This window comes from Priapulus caudatus, unplaced genomic scaffold (genome assembly GCF_000485595.1).
Source record: "Priapulus caudatus unplaced genomic scaffold, Priapulus_caudatus-5.0.1 Scaffold1074, whole genome shotgun sequence".
Taxonomy (NCBI): Eukaryota; Metazoa; Priapulida; class Priapulimorpha; order Priapulimorphida; family Priapulidae; genus Priapulus; species Priapulus caudatus.
Window position 1 is genome coordinate 88,948 of NW_014578135.1, and position 15,387 is coordinate 104,334.

At 44.6% G+C, this 15,387-nt stretch overlaps 1 protein-coding gene across 1 annotated transcript in view; it reads right to left on the reverse strand.

Annotated features, from left to right (window-relative positions):
* Positions 1–15,066, reverse strand: part of LOC106815258 (tuberin-like) — a 52,616-nt gene extending 37,550 nt beyond the window's left edge. Inside the window, exons 1-17 of the mRNA XM_014819694.1 lie at positions 15,035–15,066; positions 11,666–11,843; positions 10,966–11,052; positions 9,820–10,010; positions 9,102–9,299; positions 8,835–8,883; positions 8,136–8,267; positions 7,368–7,568; positions 6,674–6,817; positions 5,737–5,895; positions 4,965–5,102; positions 4,597–4,665; positions 4,172–4,264; positions 2,766–2,943; positions 1,876–1,958; positions 798–1,589; positions 3–139 (exon numbers count right to left, since the gene is read on the reverse strand). Coding sequence (XP_014675180.1) covers positions 3–139; positions 798–1,589; positions 1,876–1,958; positions 2,766–2,943; positions 4,172–4,264; positions 4,597–4,665; positions 4,965–5,102; positions 5,737–5,895; positions 6,674–6,817; positions 7,368–7,568; positions 8,136–8,267; positions 8,835–8,883; positions 9,102–9,299; positions 9,820–10,010; positions 10,966–11,052; positions 11,666–11,815 — 2,801 coding nt within the window. The 5' untranslated portion in view covers positions 11,816–11,843; positions 15,035–15,066. The remainder of the gene's footprint in view (positions 1–2; positions 140–797; positions 1,590–1,875; positions 1,959–2,765; positions 2,944–4,171; positions 4,265–4,596; positions 4,666–4,964; positions 5,103–5,736; positions 5,896–6,673; positions 6,818–7,367; positions 7,569–8,135; positions 8,268–8,834; positions 8,884–9,101; positions 9,300–9,819; positions 10,011–10,965; positions 11,053–11,665; positions 11,844–15,034) is intronic.
* Between the last annotated feature and the right edge of the window lie 321 nt (positions 15,067–15,387).

Genomic DNA, 15,387 nt, shown 5'->3' on the forward strand with positions numbered 1-15,387 from the left:
GCGACAGCTTCAGCAGCACTTCGGGAAGCTGGCGCATCATCGTCTCCTGCATCTCGAGCATGCAGACGATGATTGCGTTCACGCACATGCACGCGCACTTCGAGAGCCTCCCCTCCTCGAGGCTCTTGATGAGCGTCACCTGAGGACGACCCGACGACATGTCAGAATTACGAATCGATTACTTAATTATGGATTTCGGAAATAAATAACAGATGAAATGAAGAGATGAAATAACAGATGAAATAACAGATGAAATAATGATGAAAAACAGCTGTTAGAATTAAAATGATCAGGTCTTTCACACCAACCGATTACTTAATTATGGATTTCGGAAACAAATAACAGACCGATGAAAAACAGGCGACTTAAAAAACAGTACTTGTAAGAAAAGGTCATAGTAAATTGATTAAATGTCATACCAATTTGATAAAACAACGCTTTTAAACATTTATCCGATTACTTTGCTACCTTATGGGTTAGAGAAAGAAAATGGTACATGTACCAGCTGTATTAGTATCACCATGAACTATTAACTACGTACACACTCTTACTGTATTACTAAGAATTCTTGTTATCTATTATAGATAGTACTGATCGCCTGGTCTAAATTTGGCAGTATATAGTATTCACGATCAAAATGCTTAATCAACTGCAGTCAAACCAGTGTTAGCAGACATCTCTATAAAACAGACTCATCTATAATGGACATTTACAGGGAGACTTCATTGATCAGGTTTGACTGTATCCTTGATTATCGATCGTGAAGTTGAACCCATGTTCTTCACAGCTAGTATCACCTGTAGTGGCTTGTCAACGTAAGCATGGTACGATGCTAGTGCTGCCAGAATCGGATAAACGAAGCCCTGGAAATCTGAGCGGCTGAACTTTGGCGGGAGCCCGCGCAGCACGTCCGGGTAGCCGAGCCGCTTGTCGGTCGCCATGGCGACCAGCTTCCCGCAGAGCAACTCGAAGTTGGCGTTGGTCGCGAGCACGAAGGACTTGTTCTGCAGGATGGCGGGGAGGCTGCCGAGAACGACGCTGAGCACCGACCACTCGTGCTCGCTCGCGAGGCACTGCACAACGACCGCCATCACCGCGGCAACGCTCATCGTCTTCGTGCGGCAGCGGTCGTACGCGGCGACGACGGTCGGGGACCGCGGCCCCGCGGGCGACGCCGTCCCGTGCGTCCCCCCCGCCGCCACCGCCTTCTCCGCGTGACACAGCAGGTAGGGACTCGCTCGCGCGTCCCCGTCCGGCGCGACGACACACACGCGGTGCAGCGTGTCGCTGCGCAGGCTGCAGAAGAGGCGCAGCACGGCTCCGCGCGCCGCTGCGAGCGTCGGCGACGCGGTCAGAGGCGCCGCGTACGACCCCTGCATGAACCCCACGAGCAGCTCGAACGCCTTCACGGCGTGCGCGGACGGCAGACGCGCGTACTTCGCGATGAAGATGTCGATGACGCCGACGACAGCGGCCTTCACGTCGGCGAGGTCCGCTTCGGAGAGCGGCGGTTTGAAGATCGGCGGAGCGTCGGCGTTCGGCTGCATCGCGAAGCTTGTCACGCGGTTCTCGAACGGCCGCATGCATATCTGATGTCAGGAAGAACACCGCATGAACAACGCGCTCATAACGGTCAACAGTAACAATGAGTAAGGAGATGTGATGAGCCTAAACAACTTGATGCAGCTTACCAATATATATATATATATATATATAATATATCAGGAGTTAATGAGACAAATAACTCTGTTTCATTTGTCTCATTAACTCCTGATATATATATATATATATATAATATAGATATATAAACAAACATGTGTAGTTTTCAATATTTCTATGGTAATACAGATGACATGCCCTCCTATGAAACGCAACCTGCCACACCGTCAGACCCATCTTGACGCGCCTGGTTATATATCCACATTCTGCCGTGGCTACCCACAACTTGACAAAGACAACTAGAGACAGGTTGTCGAATCTCGTTATTAGGTTTAATATATTTGGATTTATATTGAAATAAAATTACCCTTAGCATCATAGTGATATCAGATGAACCTATTCCATAAGATAGATCATGTAGACATTTATTTATTAATTCAGTGATTATCACATGCGACTGGACCTGCTTCATTAACAGCAGTCGAAACATAGCAAGGGAGCTCGGTGGGCGATTTTAGCCCCCGAAATGCCAAAAGAGGGCGCCGGCGGAATATGCAAAAGAGCCGCGGAATTTGCATAGAGTTCAATGCAAGAACCAAATTTTAGAGTGCTATTTTCATGGCACGCGACTGCTTGAAAGTAGCCCCCAAAAAATAATTTTTTTCCCCTGATCTACAGACTCTGCAATGACAGTACCACCTCATGACTAATGCCTTGAGACAATTATGATGCCATTTCAACAGCAGTAAGAGCTGGACACTGACAAGCTCCCCCAGGCCACAATTAAAAAAAAATTTGTTTGCCCTCCACCCGGCTTTTTCTTTGAGGGCGGGGGTCTTTTTACAAATTCAGCATGTGTCTACATGCTTGGGTGTTGGCTTGTGTGGAAGATACCTTTTATGTTGAATGTTTGTCTTGCTTGGTTACTATACATGTACTGGCCCTACAGATTCTATATTATGTAGCAGTGATACAATTTGTTAAAAAACAAAATATATGCATAACATTTTTTTTGAAGTCGGCCCTTTTTTTGGGCGGGTCGGATCCCCGGCCGCCGGGGGGTGAGGGCAAACAACAATATTTTTCATGGCCGACCGAGCACACACCATTGTTGATGGAATGTCCCAGCAGGTGCAGAGCAACGTTTAGACTGATCAGGCCTGCGGGCAGACTTCGACCAGCACGCACGACGGCCATGTTAGCGTACGGCGACGTCATCTGGTCGCGCGCCTGCGATGTGTGACAAGGAAGCGGCAGGCCAGCTATTTCTCCAGGCAGGTCCTCCTGGTCACCAGCGCAAAACACGGGCATAAACAGTGTCCAAAGCTGGCATCAAAAACTGCTGTCAAACACGCCCCCCCCCCCGCCCCCCCCCCCCTCCCCCCCCCCCCCCCCCCCCCCCTGCGCCCCCCCCCCGCCCCCCCCCGCCCCGGCCCGGCCCCCTCCCCCCCCCCCCCCCCGCCCCCCGCCCCCCCCGCCCCCCCCCCCGCCGCCCCCCGCTGGTCACCGACGTTTCGCAGACTCTGTCTAAAGCACTGGCCAGGCTGTGGGCAAAACTGTGCTCTGACCAGCTTTTTTCACGGCGGTGTCAAACGGTGCCTTGACCGTGTCACTTCTATCAAAGCTTTGTCACCTGTTGCGCAAAACGTGCAGTTAAACTCTGTCAAGCTGTGGCACAAAACATTGGTTTAAACTAACTTAACCTGAGTCGTTACTCGTATAACGCTGGGCGTCATTAAAGCACTTTCAAAACTGCGCATTCTGTAATTAAAACACTGTAAAACTCTGTCACTGGCTAATGGTATAAAAGTGTTACAACAGTTGTCCACGCTGTCAATCAACACTGACAAACTTTCAATAACTGTCAATTTTTGTCATCAAGCACTATAACAGCTGTCCACACATGCTGTCGTCCTAACTTCGCGCGATCATTGAAGCCTATGACAATGCATTTATATATATATATATAATATATATATTATATATATATACTAGAAAATGACATTGTGTCGTTTTCAATATTTATGGTAATACAATGAGCATGCTCTCGTAATGCAACGCAACGCTGCCGCAGCCGCATGCCTTGACCTGATTAATACTGTCACAACTGCACGCTCAACCGCCCCTCTACCAACGACATAGCCATCGGTGATGACATAGCCTCGGTAGGTTGACATATGTGACCGCTTGCCACGCTACGCGCGCCTGTACACAAGCGACTACCATGCATCGATGACATACTCGTAGGCTTGACATATGTCAGCAGCCTGCAGCGCTCCGCACCTCTTAGCCACGACGTACATGCGTGATGACAAGCGCTCGTAGGTTTGAGCATATGTCACACCTGCACGCTACCGCCTGTAGCAAACGCTACATCCTGATTGACATGAGGCGCTGCGTAGGTTTGACATATGTCACACGCTGCATGCGTACCCCGCTCTACCTAACTGACTCACGTATGATGTTCATACCCTCATAGGTGACATATGGTCAGCACCTGCATGCTACGCACCTGCAGCGAAACGACTACAGGATGATCGACATACCTCCGTAGAGGTTGACAAATAGTGTTCACACTGGGCATGCTACGCACCTGTACAAACGACTACAGGGATGATGACATACCTCATAGGTTGACATATGTCAGCGCGGCTGCATGCTACCACCTCTACGCAACGACTAGCATCCATGATGACCGATACTGCGTAGGTGAGCATACTGTCACACCTGGCATGCTACGCACGCTGCACAAACTGACTAGCAGTGATGATGAATATAGCGCTCATAGGTTGACCAATATGTCACACCGGGGCAATGCTACGCCACCTCTACGCAACACTAGGCATCATGAATGGGACATACGGCTCCATAGGTTGAATATGTCACACCTGCCATGCTACCACCTGCACAAACGACTAGCATGCATCGATGACATACCTCATAGGCTTGACATATGTCAGCACTGCTGCTCCCGCGGTGCACGAACGATACAGCAGCAATGACATACTGCGTAGGTTAACATATGGTCACACTGCAGCGGCACCCGGCCTCCAGCAAACGACTAACAACCAGCACAATGCATACCTCATAGGTTGTACATATGTCACAGCGCGCTGGGCAATGGCTACCGCGCCTCCACAAACGTACTACAGCACATGACATAGCCTCGTAGGCTTGACATATGTGCACAGCGCTGCATCGCTACCGCCTGCCAAATACGACTACAGGGCACAATGACATAGCCTCCATAGCCAGGTGCTTTGTTCGCATTTCAGCACAACTGGCAGCTTGGTAGCACCTCACGCCCGAGCACATGATGCTGACGTTCTCCATTGTCGAAGTAAGCTTCTGCTATGGCTGTGCCAGACTGCACGATCCAGGCCCTCAGTCATCGGATGTATGTACTGCGCGCGGTGGTTGATCAGCCTCAGCACAGACTCTTCCTGAACGACAGCAACAATAAACGCACACGGACTTATTCGGCCGATCGTGGGTGGGTGCGTAGAGTTTCTAGCTAGCTTTTCTCAAAACTGCTGACCTTGGCTTCACGTGTGTGCGTGCGTGCGTGCGTAGCAGCACTTGTCTTTTAGCTCTGCTGCCTGCTCGCTCTCGGGCTCTGCGGGCTGGCTGCGCTCTGCTCTCTATCTCTCTCTGCTCTCTCTGCTCTCTCTCTGCGTGCTCTCACCCTCTCGTCTCTCTCTCTTCTCTCTCTCTCTCTCGTTCTAACCTTCTTGCCGGTGCCATCTTCTCTCTTTGCTGTCTGCTCACGTCTCTGTTTGCTCAGGCGGCGAGCACCCATCCTCTTTTCTGTTTCTCTTTTCTATATCTGTTTTCCCTCTCCCCGCTCTCTCTGCTTTCTCTTTGCTGTTTCTTTGCTCTCCTCTCTCTCGCTCTCGTCTTCTCTCGCATGGCTCAACTCGCTGCTCTCGTGTTTCTCTTCTGCCTGTTTTTCTCTTGTCTATCTCTGCCCTTCTCTCTGCTCTCTATCTATTGCTCTTCTCTCGGCTCTGCATTCGTCTGCGCCTTGGGTGGTGGGCGAGCGTTGTGCGCGGAGGGGGCTAGAAGTACAGTACATACAGGTCTGGTCGTGTAGCACTGCTCGATGCAGTCATACAGCCGCTCCGGGTCACCCGCATACTCGCTGCGCATGCTCTGCTCCTCAGCACAGGTCAGCAGCTCGTGTAGCTCCCTCGCCAGCTCCTTCGCCATGGGGCTGTCCTCCTTCACATCCTTACTCTGCCGAGAGAGCGAAAACCGATACGGCAAGCGTCGTAAACAGGGAAAAAAAAATTATTTTTCGGGGGCTACTTTTCAAGCTCGCGTGCATGAAAATAGCACTCTAAAATTTGGTTTGCATTGAACTCTATGCAAATTTACGGGGGGTCTTTTTGGCATTTCCAGGGCTCTTTTTGGCATTTCGGGGGCTAAATCGCCCCGAGCCCCCGTGTATTTTTTTCACTGGTCGTAAATAAACGTAGCAATTTGCATCGTTGTTCGTACGTCTAGTGCTGCCACCTTCGTGCTCATGGGGATCGAAAAATAAGAATGTGGTTGTAGCAATATAAAAGTAAGAATCCATCTAATGCTGCCACTTTCATGTCCTTGCCCTGCTGGGATTAAAAACGAGAGCATCCTAGTATAACAAACAACGGCAAATACGATGACCAACCGATGGTGAATGAAAAGCAATATTCTCATGTACAGATCTGGTGCTACTCACATCTGGGCACCACGCTTGTCATAAGAGAAGCAAAAAGGAGAACAGTCAGACATGTGGCAAATAAAAAAATATCTCCATACATACACCTTCTCCCAGGCATGTGGAATTTCTACCATTTGCTGTTTTACTCTATTTATTTCTACTATACTATGTCTGTCTACTCCATTCAGCAGAACACATCACAAGTCTATCTTAACTAGTATTACACCACATTCTGAGTGAGTGCATCACTCTCACATCTATTGTATGACATTATTATTAGGTTCGACTACACGAATGACTAACTGTTCTTACCTCTATCATCTTCAGTACTCTCTCCACAATGTCCATAACAAGATCCCAGGTGAGTAGCTGTAATTCGCTGCCGTATTTCTTCACGAGGCGAGACACGGAGAGTAGCACCTCGTAAGCAATCGTCTGATGCTGACACTGTAGGGCCTATGATAAAACGATATGGTGGTCACCACACACGCGCAAACAAATATCACCGAGAAATCTTTCTTAACCAGCCACATATATAAATAAACATATTAACACTGGTTGCACCTGTTGTTGGTCTGCTAAATACTACACCAAATAATACCCGATACGTAATTTATGGATGGGTAGGTAGAATAAAGCTAAAATACTGTGTTAAATACACAAGGGTCACATATGATACAGGTCTTGTTTAAATAGAACAGCATTAAAATCACGAATCATAGGAGTTTCGAGGCAAGATGCAAATACAGTAGAAGGTTAGTCGAACGAGTTTCAGGAAAGTATATTGAACAGCAATTAGTGTCAAAGGAAATGCAATAAATGGAACATGGGATATATGCTCTTATGGGACACTGAATACACTTGCATATAGAAGGTAGTCGCCTATAGGAAGACCAAGCACGACTGGTCGGGACCAGGTTGCAAAATCATCAGCATGTTGATGGTGGCCAATACAGAGTAGAAGGTGTCGAAATAGCTTAACTGAAGGTAGAAAAGTGGACAGTACCTGTTTGAAGGACGGCAGCACAGAAGATGGCGAGTTCTTCAACGATTCGACGCGTTTATGTCCCCACAGAGCCATACCGATGTAGAAGACCGCTCCACGAAGAAGCCCCGTCCTCTGTAGATTGCCTGGATCCTGCAGGATGCGACACATGGTGTAGATGGCGCTGTGTCCCAGGTGAGTTCCTAGCAGCTTCCGCATGAGCTGTCAACCAATAGAAATGCCAGGATTACAGCCTTGGTAAGATATGGTGCGACGACGATAATTTTACTGATATTCCTGATAAAGTGTAGCATCGCTAAATTTCTGTTGAAACCACAACTGTTTGAAATTATGCTGTACTGAAATAGAAGTGCAATCCCAAATCCAGGACATATGGAAAAAAATGACAGTGCCAATATATTCCACTAAAACTGGCTAGTGTTTGAGTATTAAGCACATTACTTGTACCAAGCTCCATAGACCTTTTCAAATTAAAATACTTTGCCAAATCCTCACAGGTGTTGTACAGTACTTACTATTTCCAACTACTCTTACCAAAACCCTACTGTTTCATCAGATAAGTCAGGTGACTCCTCAACACCAGTTTGTACCGTCAAACCCAATGCTGACCCTACTAAAATCTTATTATTTTTAATTATTACTCTTAAAATCGAGCATTCAACCTAGCCTAAACGTGTTTTTAAAGACGCATGACCGATGTTATGTGAAAAAGCCCAACAGGCATAACAGACACCATGCGTATCTGCGGATGCTGTAAGGTGTGTATACCTCCCAGCTGGCCTTACACAGGTCCTCCTTGCTAATGTTAACTGTCGTGCACAGGGTGTTGATAAAGTGAGAGAGCGAATCGGTTGGCAGGTAGCTGTAGCAGACGATGGCGTCCAGAACCTTTATACACATCTGCAGAAAGTAATGCAAGACTTATAGTTCAGGGTTCTCTGCAGGCCTTTCTTCCATGTCAGGTCTGACATGCTTTTAAAGCTGAAGGCAATTTGCGACATCCTCTGACGCACTCTAATTGCCTAATTGACACCTTAATTTCCAGCTGTTTTCTTTGGGCAATCGATACACAGTCACACCAAGTTTTCACACCTTGATGTATACATATCTTAACCGATCGAGTTAATCTGTATGTTGAGCTGCTTATAACCCGCCTAACTGACTCCAATTGATACAACCGCTTCACATGGGCTCCCCTAACTGACAAGAAATGACATGCCTTCTGAACTTCCTGGGGAGGGCCCTCTACTTCATATGCCATGCAGCTATGATGATGATATGTACAGTTGTATTAGTTTACATCCTTATCATCTATATACATCTATATATTATGACTCACAATTTCACCATTACTTCTAATTTGAGTAAATAAAATTTCGACTGATACACGTTTCTGAACATGTACATATAATATAGGAATCAATCACTATGGCTTATGGAAAATACGATACTTGGGAAATTTCTAACCTCGATGTCTCCCTGGCTGTTTGTCCAGCAGATGTGGTTACAAGTATGGCTGCAAATTAAAAAACAACATAAATAAAAATCACTTTAAGAAGAAGATTAGTGAAGGTGCAGGTGATAAAAAAATTAGCACTAAAATATTTTATTTAAAGGCACGAACAAACACACACACGCACGCGCACATGCACACAAACACACACACACAAACGCACGCATTCATTCACGCACGCACGCACACACGCACACACACACACACACACGCAGACTTACTGTACAATTCCAGAAACGATGTCCTGGTCAAGATACGTTGCGTTGTACTTGACTAGGTTTACGAGTAATGCCAAGAAGTCCTTGATGCAGGAAGTACGCATGACATCGCCCATCCAGCCAAGAATGAATGAGCCAACCTCCTCCTCAAAGTTGTACACATCTTTGCCCACATCACACAGGGCTTTGAATGCATCAAACCTGCATGTAAGTTATAGTGTTGTAAAGTTTCTCAGCATGCCATCTTCTTCTAGCTCACACTCTCTCTCTCTCTCTCTCTCTCTCTCTCTCTCTCTTTCTTTCTCCTTCTCTGGCTCTTTCTCTCTCTCTCTCACACACATTCTATCTCCTTCTCTGGCTCTCTCTCTCTCTCTCTCTGTCTATCTATCTCTATCCCTCCCTCTCCCTCTCCCTCTCTGGCTCTGACTTTCTCTCCCCCTCTCCCTCTTTGGCTCTCACTTTCTCTCTCCCTCTCCCTCTATCTCCTTCTTCTTCTTCTTCTTCTTCTTCTTCTTCTTCTTCTTCTTCTGTCTTCCCCTCTCCCTCCCTATCTCTCTCTCTCCCTGTCTCCCCCTCTCTAGCTATCTATATCTCTCCCGTTCTTTCTCCCCTTTTCTCTCACACACCCTCGCTACCCTAGCCACCTCTATCCCCAAGGGGATCCACCTCTATCCCCAAGGGGATCCACCTCTATTACATCCCCGTGCATTACCAAACATACCTGGGCACCACGTCCTCAGCTACGTCATGGTCCTGAATGACCTTGAAGAAGTAGGCTCTCATGATACCTAGTTCCTCGTACTGCCCAACGATGAGGCACTGTAGGAAGCGCATAGAGAGACTACGGCTGTCCTGCGGTGACTGAGCGTACAGAAGGTCAGCCACGGTCAGCCACAACACCTCGATCGCATTCTGAAAAGCAAAAATATGCTCAACCTTCAGTGCTGCCTTGCACCTATACCTTCTTCCTCGGGGTACCTGAATGTATGTGCAGTTCCTGCAATGTATTATCGCACCATTCAAAGTATTAGGTAGAAACTAACTGATGAGATATAAAATAACAGCCGAGATATCACGCTATAAGTTTTTTATTATTATGCACAATGTAGTGTGCCGACAAAACTTTCGCTCGTAAAGATGAAGATTTATGGAAGCTTAAAGAGATACATTACTATAGGTTAATTCTTTGAATATTTTCAGATAAAATAGGTTAAAATTACGCTACATAAAACGTTTTATGGTTCAATATTCATCAGAAATATTTTTTTTTAATGTTTTAAAACTGACGACTATACTGTTACTTACAGCGACGGTGGCGCCACGAAGCGCATCCTCTAAAAAAATTGCGCAAAGCAACGTTTCGGATGCAGGCTACAGACCGAGTGTATCTTATTTTTTAATTTAAGAGCAGAAGGATTGCAATATCGTATTGTATTTAACATGTTTAATAGCATTTAGGTATAAATATAATTGCACTTTTGTGATTAGCCCTCAGTCTGAATAACATGCAAAATAAATTGGAAAATGCTCAACTTTTTCAGGGTGGCAGCACAAAAATAAAGATTTCGAAATTCAATGTTGTTTTCTGACAAACGTGAATGAATAATTATAGAAATTTGTAGGCATATGCGATTATTTATGCATTTACTATCATAATATACTCTAAAATTTTAGGGGAAAGCATCCCTTTTTAAAACATTAGCCCAGTGGCTGGATGATATCTGCATTTAGTCACTGCTATAAAATTAACGACGCCAAACTATTGCTTCCAAGTAAATTTTTTTTATATAAGCTGGAAATATTACTCGCTAGAAATTTAAATGTTACACATTTGATACATGCTGATGCATAATATATAAGCAGTCACCTCTTCAAGTTTCTTGGTCTGCACAATTTCACATATTTCAGTCAGTTTCTTCAACCGCACACTGGTAGGACTCTCCGAAGATAGCTCCTGAAATTCAACACCAGATATGAACGTGTCGACGATATGCCACCAAACAGCAATAACTATCACGTACATGGAAAAATGAATGAACATATTTATTAGTCATTATAGTATTATAAATTTAGGATTCACCAACATTTCATGTACATGAAATGTTTGTCCATCACGCCAATGCATCAGTACTTTATTCATAGTAAGTTGCATTCATGTTCACGTTCTCAGTGTTAAGGCCATAATAAAAATATTGTTTGTTTGCCCTCACCCGACCGACCCGCCAAAAAGGGGCCGACTCAAACATTTGTATTGATGTTTTTTTCTTTTTTTACAAATTGTATCATTGTACATTATATAAATCTGTAGGCAATACATTATATGTACCAAGCAAAACAAACATTCAACATAAAAGGTATCTCCACACAAGCACACCCGAGAATGTAGACACCATGCTGAATTTGTAAAAAGACCCCCTAAAAAAAGCCTACCTATACCTACCCAAACTTTTCAGCCTGGGTCGGGTGAGGGCAAACAAAGACTTTTTTAATTGTGGCCTAACCATGTACTTCCATAACATCACTAAATCACTTTTATAAGCATGTATACATGATAAGCGGTTACTCACCCGCAAAACCTCACTAGTGAAGAAAAATTCAGTTGTCCTTAGTGGGTTGGCCCCAGCCACAGGGCTTGCTGTTCCCTTGCTGATACCAAGGAGATTCTTGATTTTGTTAGGCAAAGTTTCCTTTGCCTTGCCACTGGAAGACTTGGACATGGTTATATCTCAAGTATCCATACTATATCTGAAAAGAAACATGGTTATAGTGTTTCATTTTTAAAGGACCGATTAGTATTTGTAACGCATCTAGCGATGTCAATGTCACGCCCCCAGCCAGTTAGTTTCTGTGACCCTAGCTCCAAAAATCGGTCACAGATTGAAAGACGGTGTATTAGCATTAGTCCCGCACGCTGGTCAGCCTATCGTGACCCATGATGGCACAGTATTGGACACTGTAACTTCCTTTTACCTTTACAGTAGATCTACCTGTGTAGCTGTAGGTATATATGTAGCTGCTGCCCACCTTTAGCAGCATGGTGCATAGAACGTGCCCACCCTGGCTATATTAGTTTAGTAACGCTACAGTAGATCATTGCCACCTTAGCTATATAAGTATATTAATTTAGTATGCCTATATGGCCTACATTGTACAAGGATTCAGCTCACCATAGCACTGGTATAGCACATGCATATATGCCCGTCTTGATAGATGTAAGAAACGGTGGTTGCATTGTGCATCAGCATGTATTACTACTATTATTACTGTTAGTGATCTATGTTCTCTTCCTTCTGACTGGAATAAGACTCTCATGACACCCAGTTTACAAAGGTGGTGGATCTTCCCTTGCTATCAGGGGAATCAAAAAATCAAAATTCCTAAGTTATCATACAATATCTTTGATTTCTCTCTGCTCTAAGGTATTTGAGCATATATATAGTCTATTCCTCTGATACGAGTCATTTCGATAGGCACGATATATATACTCTCAATATCAATATTGTTTTTCGACATGATTTTTCTACTTTTACCCACTCCCAGTTAATCAATGTTCTTCATGATTTATATATAGACTTTATGTTTTGACAAGTCTCAACAGGTTGACGCAGTATTTCTAGATTTCAGCGAGGCCTTTGATAGGGTTCCTCATGATCTCCTATTTTTTAAACTTGGTCAATTGGGATTGGATATTACTACCTTAAACTTTTACTGGATCTCTGAGTTTCTGAAGGATAGATAGATCGCGAATTATTTGTGTTCATGGTAGTATGTCACATGTGGCTGCTGTCCCATCTGATATTCCCTATGGATCAGTTGGCCAAAACGGACTCTTCTACTTCTATTTGCCTCTTTGCTGACACCCAGTTGTATACCACACTATCTTCAATAAGGATGATCAGTATAGCCTTCCAGAGTGTCCTTACTCATACCGAGAGTACAACTTGGGGTATGTTTTCAATACTAAAAAATGTACAAAAAATTCTCATTACCAACTATAAATCACCCTTGACCTTTACACACTTGCTTTACCATAAATATCTACCTGTTACACCTCCTTACAAATATTCGGGTGTCATTATTAGTAGTGATCTTCGCTGGAATGCACACATTGGTTATACTGAAAGATCGAGTCTCTTTCTTTCGGTATGTTATGCCACAATCTTGGCTTTGCTGATCAATGCTAAAATTCTGTTAACTACGGTTCTCCCCATATCTGAATATGCTTTGCCAAGCTGGTGCCCCTATACACTTCAGAACTGTTCAGAATTGGATGGTATTCAACATAAAGCTGCGAGATAGTTATATGCAAAAACTATTTTGATAGTTCTGAGGTTGTTCCGACTCAACTTGATTGGCCTCCTCTAGCGTGCCTATGGGACATGTTCTGCATGTAAAACTTATAAACAATCATACAATTGATCATCGTCAGGAGAAGATTGGCATTCCCACTTGCTTAACGAAGCATGTTCGTAGCACTCGATCAGCCGAGCGTTAACATGTACCACCTTCAAAGGATTTTATATATTGGAATTCTATTCCTTCAACTTTTCCTTTGGTTAATTGCAAAATTGAAGCTTTTCTAACTATACAAGTCCGCAGTGTTGACGGGTCTATTTTTACCAACTATATTTCTTACAGCCTCCGCTATAGCTCCTTCGACTTTGAAGACTAATCATTACAGGGCTGCCAACTCTCACGCATTCGGCGTGAGACTCACGTCATTGAATCTCACGCTCTCACTCCGGGTCTGCCAATTCTCACTCATACAGAAACAAACAGAAACGTTTTGAGCCATCCATGTATACAATCTCAATGTAACTGATCGTATAAAAATACAAAAAATTCGAAGTGACGAGCGGCGGATATATTGAGCGCCATTTCTGTTGACCTGTGACGTACGCATTCCCAATGCGCATAGCGATCGGCAAANCAGCTAGTACATATTAAAAGTAGAAACAATTAAGAACCTATTTAAGAACCTTTTGAGCCTAATTTTTCAGTAAGCACCATTTATATAAGAACATGTTGAGGCTAACTTGGAAAAATCTATGTTCTTATACGCGGGTTTTTACTGTACGCTTCAAGTGCCTGTGGTCGGTAGGCTGTAGTCTGTACGTAGCGCAGACGCCGGCGATTCGTCGAATAAGCTCAGGAAAACATGTCCTTGCTCGACGAGTGAAACGCAACTTATTGAGTGCGATTTTTATTTGGTTACTGTCCCCAACGGGTCACTAAAGAAAAAATAGGTGGTGGATGCGAAGAGGACACGCGAGAGTGAGTGCCTAGACTCTCACTCCCGAGATACCGCATTTCCATATAGCCACATTGCCATTGGTGACCCCGACGTGATATAAAATAATAAATTACCTATCCGGATCCTCTAAATCCAACGCCTCCTGGACAGTCACGTATTGATTTGTAAGATGACGATTACTTTTAAAGTAATCAAGACCGATACCACTCTTTCTTTTTGAAAAGGATAAACCGCATCGCAAACACTTCTGATTCATTTTGATTTTCACGCTCCCGATTGTGCGCACATTGGCGCATCAGGGCGAGTTTACCGGGTGTTGCTATCCCCCGGGCGTGGAGTGAGGGTCACGTGATACAGTTGACGTATACTTCAGAGCACTTAAATCAACTCAGTTGATTTATATGCTCTGCTTGACAGTAGACACACAGACTAACGGATACACTGTAGTGTACGGTGTAGTGTATCCGTTAGTCTGTGGTAACCATAACCCTAACTCCAACACTAACCCTAACGCGTACTATCAATATCTATCTATCGGATCGCTATATATAGAGGCGTCATCCACAAAAATTTATCTGTGGTGTGGGGACAGCTATCATAATGCAAAAACCCTAACCCTAACCCTAACCCTAACCCTAACCTTAACCTTAACCCTAACCCTAACCCTAACCCTGATCCTAACCCTAATCCTAACACTAGTGCTGCCACGTTGCGTGACCCCCACTCCACGCCCGGGGGGTAGCAACACCCGTTAATAATAACATAGCTGCCTTGCGTTTTGCCAACACATCCGGTGACATTACGCGTGCGCACGCCATATGATTTGATTTGAAATGTAATTTCAATAAGTGCTGACTTTGAGGAATAAATGCATAAATACCTGGTGTCAAGTTGTGGAAAGTGTTCAAAAAGATAGGTGAGATGTTCATGTTGATAGATAAGTGTTAAAAAGCCCGATCATTTTGTGTTTTGGTGATAAATTTTTGGTTAGACCAGTTGAAGCATTTCACAGGCACTTGGAACGTCTCAATAAAA